Raw genomic sequence first — 12,427 nt, 5'->3', positions numbered from 1 at the left:
AGCCTAATGTAAAATATAAAGCAAAACATCGGTAGGCCATTTGTAACTGAAAAACATAAGCCTTTTTCCTTTAACTTGGCCCTATTTGAAATTCAATAACAAAAATATCAGTATTTACACTGGTGTATAAGGGGAAAAATCAATATAGGCTATTACAATTTAATACTTGCATGTTATTTGCTATGCTCTATCAAGTAGTGTGAGGACTGCTAGCAGGCGAATCAGTGATTCTTTTTTGTGGAGGACGAATTACAAATTTGTCCGATTTTGGTCAGCTAGGACAGTGGTCCTCAACCTGTTTATCATTTGGGAGCGGTCAACGCTTGACAAGTTTTATTTATGGAGAAAAGTACTAAGCAATGCAGTGTTGGTGTGTTCTGTGTTTGTCTGAGAAAACGAATTTTTCCGAAATGTGAATATTCGCTACATGCTGTCAATTCTTGTCACAGCACATCACACCGCTTGTGCGCACAAACCGTGCACCTCCATTGGAAACAACAAACTTGTGCAAACTCTAGAAATACGAGATATGCGAACACATAAAAGGCAGCCGTCATTTGTGATCTCCATCAGTTGATCAGACATGCTTGATTCACCTGATTTGTTGAAAAATGGGTTGCGGATCCATTCCTTGGCAGTTCCTTTACTTGGCCTTTTTCCCTTGGCAAAGAAACTTTCCAAAGACATCTGTGTCTTACTCATTTTGCTGCTTTTGGGTTAAATTTCGATGCTAAAGTGACCGAGATGTAAGCAAAAGAATACAGTCATTTTTCAAAATAAAACACTGTTCAGACTCAAATAATAATAAAATATAAATAGTTAATTTATGATTTCTTGTGCAGCCTGGTACCAATTGATCCACGAACCGATGGTCGAGGACCACTGAGCAAGGGAATAAAATGAGCTAAGGCAGCATGATCATTCTCCGAATTGTCCACTGCTAAGAAATTTTTTAAATATGACGCAACCCCCCACAAAGCTCGATGAGGCCCCCTTGTGGGCCGGGACCCCCTGTTGGGAGCCGCTGAATTAGACCATAATAATCCTAATTAATAACCCACTAATTATTAGTGGGTGGAATAAATTCTCCCATGGCTTGTCACATATTAATGAGCGATATCACATGGGAAGCAGTGTAATATGGCTGTATATTGACACTAGGCATGCTTGGACTTTAGGCCAACATTTAGCCATATCGCACTGCTGCAATTGTGATATTGCGTTTTTACAACAGTTCGACATAATTGTGTATGAAAAAGAAAGTCAAACACTGAGTGTCTCAAAAATTCTTTTGTTCAATGAACTACATTCTTCCGCCATTCATTCACATCTGCAGCTGACATCAGAACAGCAGAAACAATTGTTCATTTACCAACATCACTGTAGAGCTAGTATTTAAATGATTCTCTAGTGTAATGTCTATAAATATAATAAAACAGGTGCTTTTGCTGACATTTTAAGATTATGAAGCTAAACGGCATGAAATGCCATCAGTCTACAGAGATTTCTCTTTCTGGTGTTTCTCTGTTGCAATTGGGATATCACAATATCACTATGTATATTACTATGTTATAAGTACAGCACTACAACATGCAAAAGTGAGAGATCTGTATCACTTATCTGTTCTATAATGGTTTGTTCAGCTGTAGTTTGAAACTTATACTGAGAAAACGTGAAGCATCAATTTCTTTGCTCTGCTCAGTGACAGGTTTATGGCCGCTGACGAGTCTTTAAAATATAAATATTTTCAAAATTATCCTTATAAGTAAACTACATAGTTGCAATTTAGACAACTACATTCTCACCTTAAAAAAAAGCCTCAAAAGCACATTATGTTGTCTAACAGCTGCAATATTTGTCAAACTGTTGTAAGTTTATTAATCTGCTGTCACTTTATTTGGGCGGAGTAATACACAAGGGGGAAGAGACTGTACAAGTGCTGTTGTTGCAGAATATTGCACTGTTTTCAGCCAATAAGATTCAAGAAACCAGACAGAACTGTTGTATAAAACTGTATATTAAATAGTGAAACACTTTAAATTACATACAATTGCAAACCACAGCCATTAAACGTCACAAATTTCAGATGTGTACCTCATTCTTTGTTGTTCTTTCTTTCTTTCTTCCTTCCTTTCTTTTTTCATTCTTTCTTTTTTTCTTTCTGTCTTTCTTTCCTTTATTTATTTCTTCATTTCTTTCTTTCTTTCTTTCTTTCCTTTCTTTCTTTCTTTCTTTCTTTCGAGCATCATTTTAGGTTGATGGGCTGTTCATCATTGGCTGGATGTATTTACCGCCCCACGACCCTCGTGTGGAGGACCCTATGCGCAGACGGCCTCTTTTCCGCATACACATGTGGGAGAAAAACAAAGCCACAGTAGAATGTATGTACGGACACAAAGGGCCTCATAAAGGAGACATTCAGGTAGATTGCACAATGTTTGTAGTGCCACTAATAGCAGTGTTTCTCAACCACGTTCCTGGAGAACCACATGTTCCACGTCTTCTTAAACGCAGCTGATTTAGATCATCAGCTTATTAGAAGAGACTGAAAGACCTGTAATGTGTGTGACCGACAAAGGAGACGTTCAAAACATGCAGTGTTGGTAGTCCTCGAGGAACATGGTTAGGAATAACTGATCTATAACACATTTAGCATAATGGATTTATTTATTTATTTTACAAATACTAAATCAGTGTTTTATACAATAGCATACTTTACTTTGATCATCTGGTTTAAATCTCAAAACTGTTCAGTCCTTTAAAAATTCTCAGATAAAGTCTCTGTTCCCTGACCATGAGGACACAATACAAATATAAATTTGTAAAGATTGTGTAAATTGTTTGATTTGTTTTAAATAAATAAATAAATAAATAAAAAACATTGTCATACACAATATTATAGACTTAAATCGCCATAGTCATATGAAGACTATACCTATAGTAGGGCTGCACAATATACACTCTCTGGCCACTTTATTACTAGTACTGGGTTGGACTGCCTTTTGCCTTCAGAACTGCCTTAATCCTTTATGGGATAGATTCAACAAGGTACTGGAAATTTTATTCAGAGATTTTGGTACATATTAACATGAGAGCATCACGCATTTGCTGCAGATTTGTCGGCTGCACATCCATGATGCGAATCTCCCGTTCCACCATACCCCAAAGGTGTTCTATTGGATTGAGATCTTGTGTCTGTGGAGGCCATTTGAGTACAGTGAACTCATTGTCATGTTCAAGAAACCAGTCTGAGATGGTTTGTGCTTTCACACGGTGCCTGAACAGCCAGCCTGAACCATTGATACGAGGCAGACTGGATCCATGCTTTCATGTTGTTGACACCAAATTCTGACTCTACCATCTGAATGTCGCAGCAGAAATCGTAACTCATCAGACCAGGCAATGTTTTTTGAACCTTCTATTGTCCAATCTTGGTGGGCATGTGTGAATTGTGGTCTCAGTCTCCTGTTCTTAGCTGACAGGAGGGAGACCCGGTGAAGTCTTCTGCTACTGTAGCCCATCCGCCTCAAGGTTGGACCTGTTGTGCGTTCAGAGATGCTCTGCTGCATACCTCATTTGTAACAAGTGGTTATTTGAGTTACTGTTCCCTTTCTTTTAGCCGGAACCAGTCACGCCATTCTCCTCTGACCTCTGGCATCAACAAGGCATGTGCGCCCACAGAACTGTTGCTCACTGGATATTTTCTATTTTTCGGACTACTCTCTGTAAACCCTAAAGATGGTTGTGTGTGTAAATCCTAGTAGATCAGCAGTTTCTGAAATACTCAGATCAGCCCATCTGGCACCAACAACCATGCCACATTCAAAGTCACATAAATCTCCTTTCTTCCCCATTCTGATGCTCAGTTTTAACTGCAGCAGATCGTCTTGACCATGTCTAAATGCCTAAATGCACTGAGTTGCTGCCATGTGATTGGCTGAATAGAAATTTGTGTTAACGAGCAGTTGGACAGGTGTGCCTAATAAAGTGGGTGGTGAATGTGTATTAATCTGCAGTACTATGGCTTAATAACTATGATTTAACTGTATTGTTGTATTCCTTTTTTCCTTTTATACTTGACAGTTTACATTAGGCGGTTGACATTAATAACAAACTACACTTATGTCGTACAAATTTATAATCTTTCTTCTTCACATCTTCCTTGTTCATATCCACATGCCTGATTGTGAATCAGATCAGATTGTGAGTTGCTCATGTATAATTGGCTAATATTAGCATTAACAAACAGTGTACCTAATTAAGTGTTTACTACTGGAAAACTAATTACCACCATGTCTGTTTTTCCCCAAATTGTCTTTTATACTTTTTCCAGACTGTGAAGAAAGATGAATTTTCCACCAAGTGCAACCAGACCGATCACCATCGAATGCCTGGAGGAAGGCAAGAGGTAAGAGAGCAGTGATGCTTGCACAGATTTTAAGGAATACTATGGCAGAATTGTCTTGTCTTCGGTTTTCTTGCGTAGGAGTTCAGAACGTGGTTGGAGGAGGAATGGGGACGAACGCTGGAGGACATTTTCCACGAGCACATGCAGGAGTTGATCCTCATGAAGTTCATTTACACCAGCCAATACGAGTGCGTCTTCTTTACTATTCCTCACCCAGAACACTAACTAGCTATGTACATGTGAAATTATTAGAAAAACCAGTTGTGTGCGTAAGATTTATTTGCGAATTTTCAAAATGTTTGCACATCTCAGCTTTGCCATTGAGCATTTGTATGTGACATTCCAAAATGAACAGCTAATGTAGTTTTTATATTCCATTTCAGTTTCCAGTCAGATGACATCATGTGTTTCTAGTGTTGTAAATGTTAAATTTGTGTTTTTCTTTTCAGTAATTGCCTGACATACCGGCGGATATATCTGCCTCCGTGCCTCCCTTCAGACCTCCTGCAGCCAGGCCTCTTCAAAGGGACATATGGCAGCCATGGCCTGGAGATCATCATGCTGAGCTTCCACGGCTCCAAGGCCAAAGCCACCAAACTCACCGTGAGTTACATAGCCACAGCTCCAGCCTAAACGCGATGACCACCTGATTTGGTGATGCTGCACAAAGTATTAAAATTATAAGATGTGTTTCTTAATGCACATTTAAAGGGATTGTTTATCCAAAAATGAAAATTTGCTCAATATTTACTCTTTCTCAAGTGATTCTTAGTCCTTGAGATTCTTTTGTCTGAACACAAAAGAAAACATTTTCTGGAAATGGAGAAAGTCAAACAGGGTGAGCAAATTATGACAGAATTAAAAATTTTGGGTGAACTCTACCTTAAATAGCTTTAAAAGAGGATGAGTTTTATTCCAAATGTAAAATTATATTTATCAGCAAAAACACTTCATCTGTAAAAACTAGCCAAGAGGGTTGTCTGTTTTTCAAACTAGCGTAGAGTGCCTTCTGCTGTAAAAACTAGCCTAGAGGGTCATCTGTTGTTAGAAACTAGCCTATAATGCTGTCTGTTGTTAAAAACGAGTTTAGAGAGTTGTCTTTTGCTAAAAACTCGCCTAGAGCACTGTCTGTTGCTAAAAACCTGCCTAGAGAGTTGTTTGTTGCTAAAAACTAGCCTAGAATGTAGTCTGTTGTTAAAATCTAGCGTAGAGAGTTGCCTTTTGTTCAAAACTAGCCTAGAGCATGGTTGTCTGTTGTTTATGTGTCCCACACGGCTAAAAACATTATTAGGACACATATATCTCACTAAAAAGTGAAAATTAGTTGTTTTTGCGTTATTTCGAGCAAATTTGTACCTCCGGTTTGAAACGAAATTTTGAAGCTGCGTCACGGCCATGAGATCTTAGTATTCCAGCGTGTAGACTGGACGTCTGTACCTGGGTGTCCCGTATTACGTCTCTGAGTGTGTTGCATTCATTCATTAGTAAGGCTTGGTTCAAACCAATCAGCGCGCTCCATTATGCATGTGCTGCAACTTCATCAATATGCATGCTAGCTTTCTTAGACTGTACCTGAAACAGTGTTCAGACGGCAGAGAGACAACACACGTCCTGTTGCCAAAAGTTGTGGGAAAAGAATAAGAATTGTTTGGAGATACGGTTCGCCAGTGTTGCTTTCATAATGTGAAAGTTTTGTTTCATTTTCTCTCTATGAGAGCACTGCTGTACTCACGTGTGGATCAGTACTCGCGACGCGCGGTGGAAATTTGTTTGTTTGAAACATTTTTTTTACTCAAGAGCATTTCTCATCAATGGTGAGATCCTGATTTGCTGCTCGTCTCCTTTAAAAAAAGACGCAGCTCCAATATGTGCTGATTGTCTTGTCTACAGATTCGGTAAGTGTGTGCAATCAGGGCCCTTTCTTTGTTCATTCAGTTGGCAAAGTTATAGTTCGTATGGTCAGCAGTACTCTTAGTGTTTAAAGACAGACATTAGTCAAAATGATTCTTAAGTTACTTAGTTTACAGTATGTTAATATCACTACAATATTGAAAGATCCGCTGTAAATGCTGCTCTCTGTGTGTAAACAAGTGAACACTGCAAGCAAACTTTTGCTAACCGCTGGTTGAATTTTCACCGCATTTTGTGACAGGATACACACACACGGCTTTCTGACCTACTGAGTGCATCTGAGTTACAAAGAAATGCAGAGGCTTTTTTCTCTTATACGGCGTGCGGTATCAAACATTTCACCGTCATTAAACACACTGTCTTTCTCCCCTGCGTGTGTGTGTTTGCTTTTCCTCGGTCAGCAGCATGTACCCAAATGGCAACTCCTATTTAATTCAAACCCCGCCCATTTTCGCTCCCTTGACACTCCCACCCAAACAGAGCTAGACTAACCACTTTCCTGACTTTTTCCAAACTAGAGGTGTGAAAACATCCTGCTGAAACGTTTCATGGCCCTTTAAAAAACTAGCCTAGAGTGTCATCTGTTGTTAGAATCCAGCCTGGAGCGCCGTCTGGTGTTTATAAACTAGCCTAGAGAATTGTCTGTTGTTAAAAATTAGCCTAGAGCATTGTCTGCAGTTAAAAAGTAGCCTAGAGCTCTGTCTGTTGTTAAAAACTTGCCTAGAGGGTCATCTGTTGTTAGAAACTAGCGTAGAATGTCGTCTGGTGTTTATAAACTAGCCTAGAGCACTGTCTGTTGTTAAAAACTAGCCTAGAGCACCGTCTGCTGTTAAAAACTAGCCTAGAGCGCCGTCTGCTGTTAAATCTTGACTAAAGCACCATCTGTACTTGAAAACTAACCGAGCCTTAGCTGTTGTTAAAAACTAGCCCAAAGCACTAGCTACTGTTAAAAACTACCCTGGAGTGTTGTCTATTGTTAAAAACTTGCCTGTCACATTGTCTGTTGGTAAAAACTAGCCTAAAGCATTAGCTGCGTCCCAAATGGCACACTATACACTATGCACTCATGCACTATGAACTTATGCACTTACACACTCAACAGGATAGTACATGTATGTAGTGTCGTCCCAAATGGCACACTATTGTTTTTAATAAGCAGGAATTCAAACCGTTTCCCTGATGATGTTTGACGGTTGCCAAATAAGTTAAATAAACGACCGAATTATCAAATATTACTTGCTGTGAGTAAAACCGCATTCACCATCGGGAGGCGCTATTATCACTCTCGTAGGAGAATTTTGCTTTCACCATTCAAAATGAATAAAGTTATCCAACATGTGCGTCCGATAGCTCCGCCCCTTCCGCTGCGTAAGCAAACCTGCAGTCGTTGAGTGCGTGAAGTGTCCATCATTACACACTTCATTTTAGCGGCTGAATGAGTGCATCATCCGGGTAATTAAAGTGCACTTATTATTTTAAGAGTTTTCAGTGTGAATGCACTACTTACACTATTTATACTACAAAATGGCATAGAATAGTGCATAAGTATGCGATTTGGGACACAGCTATTGTCTTCATACCCAGCTCTATTTGCTTTGTTAATTTTTCAGGGTGATCCGAATGTCCCGGCAGGTCAGCTGACGTTGGAAATTGACCTGCAGCGTCCCGTGCGTCTGCCAGATCTGGAACAGCAACGCAGTATGGAGGAGCTCTCTCGCCTGGTGCTGGGAGTGCACGAGGAAGTACAGAGAGCCTCACAAAGTCAGGGCGTCCAAGCGGAGGCAGCAGAGTCCGAAGTAGAGGCCTCAGATTCAGCGCCCCCTGCTGGAGCGGAGGACGAGGAGCCTGCAGCTGCTGCCGCTCCTAAAACTCAGGCTTTCGTGCTGCCGCTGGGGGTCATGGCGAGAAATGAAGTTTACCCTCGAACATGCAAGATGTGGTGAGGGACGTTTACACTCTCTAATGCGCACACATATAATTATGAAAACAAGTTTATTTTTTATTTAATTTATTAACTATGAACACAAAATAAAAAGTTTATAAGTAGAAAATTTACAATCAAATTCAGCAGAACAAAAACTCACAATTTTGAGTTTATACTAAGGCTGCACGATATTAGAAAAATCTGACATTGCAATGTTTTGTTTTTACCGTGTTATACATTGCCATATAAATATAATTTCACCAGATGAATTCACCATTTTAATAGCTCTATTTGGAAAGATCTTATTCATTTAGATGATCAAGTCTTTTTCTAAGCAGTGGATCTGCATAAATTATAATAAATTACTAGCCAAAATAAATAAATATACATTAATATAAATACTTTATGGAGTTAAAATCAAACAATCAAATGTAAAATACAGGATCATTATTGTATAAATAATAATAATGGTAATAAAAAACATTATTAATTTTTTTATCTTTTAATCTTTAATAAATAATCAAACTCTGCGAAGTGACTATTTTTCAGTATTATTTTTAGTACCAACGTTTCCTTAGAAACGCAAGGCATAAATGTTCAAGTTTAGAACATCCTTGTATATGAGAAATTGTATAGAAAACAAAGTCAAAATTGTAAAAAAAAGAACAATCCTACAAAATAAAAGTCCAGATTTTAAGATATTAATTTAATATCTAAAAAAGAATTGTTTCCAAATATGATTTATATTCAACCTATATTTTTAATTGTTTTGTTTCATTTTTAATTACTATGTTGAATGAATAAGTGAATGAATGCTACATAAGCACTTGAAATCAGAAATTACTAAATGTTTACATTATGTACATATAATATATTAAAATATAAAACTAATTCAAATATATAATGCAATTATACGTTTTACTATGGACTAGTATAAGTTGATTAAAATTGTAATGTTGTGATTGTTATATGTTATAATTTATAATCTTATAAGTTGGGAGTTGTTACATCATAATTTAGTTTTCTTTTTTTTCAAACAAGCAAGCTCTAAAATTGAAAATGGGAATTTATCTTGCATTTCTGAAAAAAAAAAATTCTCTTTTTTCACAGTTATGGGATTTATTTTGTAATTGCAAGTTCTAAATTTGTAGTTGTAAAGTTACAATTTTGACTTTTTTCATAGTCTTTTGACAACCTTTTGATTAACTCAAAATTTGATTAACTTAAATCTTGGTTTTGAAAATTAGTAACTTCACAGAATTTTGAGTTTACATCTATAATTTGGACTTTTACAGCCCAATTATTTATTATATTTTTTTTTGTAAGAAACAAGCACTGTTATAATAATAACACAACACAGACTCATTGTGAATGAGTGTCTACATTTCTGAATGAGTGTCTACTCTGTCTACATTACTGGAGAGCACAAATTATGTAGCCAGAGGTAAGTCTGGCTGCATTTCGTCTTCAAACCTACAGGGCGGTATGACGCCACCACCGGCCTCTGTTCTTTTTTTGCGCAACCAGCTGACTGCTTGCCTTCATGTGCACGGCTTTTCTGGTGTTAACAGTTTGGCCAGTGGCTCACCGCATACGTTTGCAGATTTGGGAGGCAGAGCGGAGTTGAGAGAGAGTTCGGTGAAAAACAGTTCTAGAAAGCAGGTAAAATAAAATCAAAAAAGACAAAAAATAAAATAAGTAAATAACTGGGTGAGAACATGGTAAGATCCAAAAGTGTGGTAAAAAAACAGGCAGGCGCGAGTGCTTTTCTTTTACTGGATTGCTTTTGAAGACATGGTTTATGGAAGAAGGTGATCAGGTCAATCTGTGCTTTTGAAAACACTATTGGTTCAGTTTAGGGAAGGGGGTGAGTGGTAGGGATCAGTCAAAAGTGGCTTGCAGCAGTGGATTTAAGTTAGAAGAGCAAGCACGAATGGCACTCGCAAAAGAAATTTGAGATCTGAAAAAGCATACCTAGCGTCTCTAGTAGATTCGCAAAAATAAAATCTGCAAACAAACGTACTTCCTGGCATGTAATTTGCAGTCTCCAGAAATGTAGACGGGGTATCCATAATGAGCTTAGGTTGTAATAATAATGACAATATATTTTTATATATACTTTTAAAAAAAGGGATTCATAACATAAATAAAACAACATTGCAAAAATAAAATTGTGTAAATTAATTTTTTTCTTTTATTTAAAGAAGATGAAAGTGCATTAGCTTAATTGTAAACTGGATTTTCTTTCTGCATTTTCAGTTTTTACGGAACTGGCCTGATCGCAGGTCACGGCTTCACAAGTCCAGAGAGAACGCCGGGTCTGTTCATCCTGTTTGATGACGATCGATTCGGCTTCATCTGGCTGGAGCTCAAGTCCTTCAGTCTCTACAGCAGGCTTACCGATCAGCTGACCCATGCTCAGGCTCCAAGCATGCAGCGCTTCGAGAACATGCTCCGCAACATGCAGTCCTGGACGTCCTGATAGATCACACACACGTTACACGCTCGCACTTCTGCTCCCATTCGCAAATGGTGTACACTACCGGTCGGAAGTTAAAGATCAGTATGATTTTTTTAAGTGTTTAAAAAATTGTGCTTAAAAAGGCTGGATTTATTTAATTTAAAATATAAAATACAAAAAAAAATACAAAAAAGATAATATAACAATTTAAAATAAATTCATGTTCAGTTTTTGAATTGAACATGTTTTAAAATGAAATTCATTATTTATTGTGATTTAAAGCAGAATTTTCTCTCTAATCTTTCTTATTATTTGTTTACTTATTAGTATTAATAATAATTAATAATAATTGAACAACAATTGAACGCATTCTTGCCAACACTCCCATTTTTCCCAGGAGTCTTCCATATTTTAGACCCATCTCCTGCCACCCTCCCATTTTGTTATTTCTACCGGAAAACTCCCGTAATTTAGTTCTCAGCCTTTTGTAGTCTGTAACACCTCCGGGTTGCCAACTTCGGTATAGTTTTCAACACTAATGATAATAATAATAATATTAAAAAAAATTGATCATTATATTATAATGATTTCTAAAGTATCACGAGACACAGAAATGAAGACTAAAGTGAATTTAGCTTTAAATAAGACTAATAAATACATTTAAAAACAATATTCAGCAATAAAAATATTTTAAATTGAAATAACATTTTAGAATTTAACAATTTTAATTATATAAATGTCTTTTTTTTAAATAAATAAATAAAAATAACCTTACTTGTTATTGGTACTTCTAAATGGTAATTTATCAGTTTCCACAAGAATATGAAGCAGCCCTACAGTTTTCAACACTAATAACAATAATAATGATTTCTTGATTACCAAATCATCATGATATAAGGATTTCTGAATGATCATGAGACACTCAAATGAAGAAAGAAGTGAATTCAGCTTTAAATAACAGTTATAAATTACATTTACAACTATATTCAGTAAGAAAAATCTAATTTTAAATTGAAATAATCTTTTACATTGTATGTGTATATATATATATATATATATATATATATATATATATATATATATATATATATATATATATATATATATATATATATATATATATATATATATATATATACTTATTACTGGTACTTTTAAATAGTAAATTATCACAATTTCCCCAAAAAGAAGCAGCAGCCCAATGATTTTCAACACTAATAATATTAATAATAATTTCTCCATCTTTAAATCATATTATAATGATTTTTTAAAGGATCACAAGACTCTGAACTGAATACTGAAGTAAATTCAGCTTCAAATAACCGTAATGAATAGCATCCTAAACAATATTCAGTAACAAAAGGTTAATTTAAATTGAAATAATCTTTTACATTTTTACTGTATTTTACATTAAATAAAAGTCTTTTTTTGTAAATGAGTAAATACATAAAAATCTCACTGATCCCATACTTTGGACTGGTAGTGAATCTACAGCAAAACGGCCATATGGTTGTATTATATTAGGCCTTTTCTTATCAGCTTTTTAATTAATTTATTTTTTATAACCTGAAAATGGCTACAGAGATGATTACGAGGATGAGAAATCCACCTTATTCTCTTCTGAGCGTGCCTCTGATACATTATAGACACATCCCAAACTCCAATCCTGTGATTTTGTGCTTTAAAAATTATTTAGGCGCATTTGTTCTCAACATGGCAACGT

General features: G+C 36.4%; 1 protein-coding gene across 2 annotated transcripts in view; it reads left to right on the top strand.

Moving 5' to 3' along the window:
* fbxo31 (F-box protein 31) overlaps positions 1–11,470 on the top strand; it is a 31,339-nt gene extending 19,869 nt beyond the window's left edge. For both annotated transcript variants that reach the window (XM_021470691.3, XM_073943143.1), the window contains 6 exons: positions 2,255–2,422; positions 4,334–4,408; positions 4,487–4,596; positions 4,858–5,011; positions 7,930–8,258; positions 10,503–11,470. In XM_021470691.3, the coding sequence (XP_021326366.2) occupies positions 2,255–2,422; positions 4,334–4,408; positions 4,487–4,596; positions 4,858–5,011; positions 7,930–8,258; positions 10,503–10,725 (1,059 nt within the window). In that variant the 3' untranslated portion in view covers positions 10,726–11,470. The remainder of the gene's footprint in view (positions 1–2,254; positions 2,423–4,333; positions 4,409–4,486; positions 4,597–4,857; positions 5,012–7,929; positions 8,259–10,502) is intronic.
* Positions 11,471–12,427: the final 957 nt, after the last annotated feature.

The sequence above is a fragment of the Danio rerio genome, chromosome 25 (genome assembly GCF_049306965.1).
Source record: "Danio rerio strain Tuebingen ecotype United States chromosome 25, GRCz12tu, whole genome shotgun sequence".
Taxonomy (NCBI): domain Eukaryota; kingdom Metazoa; phylum Chordata; class Actinopteri; order Cypriniformes; family Danionidae; genus Danio; species Danio rerio.
This window is presented reverse-complemented; position numbering and strand designations above follow the sequence as displayed.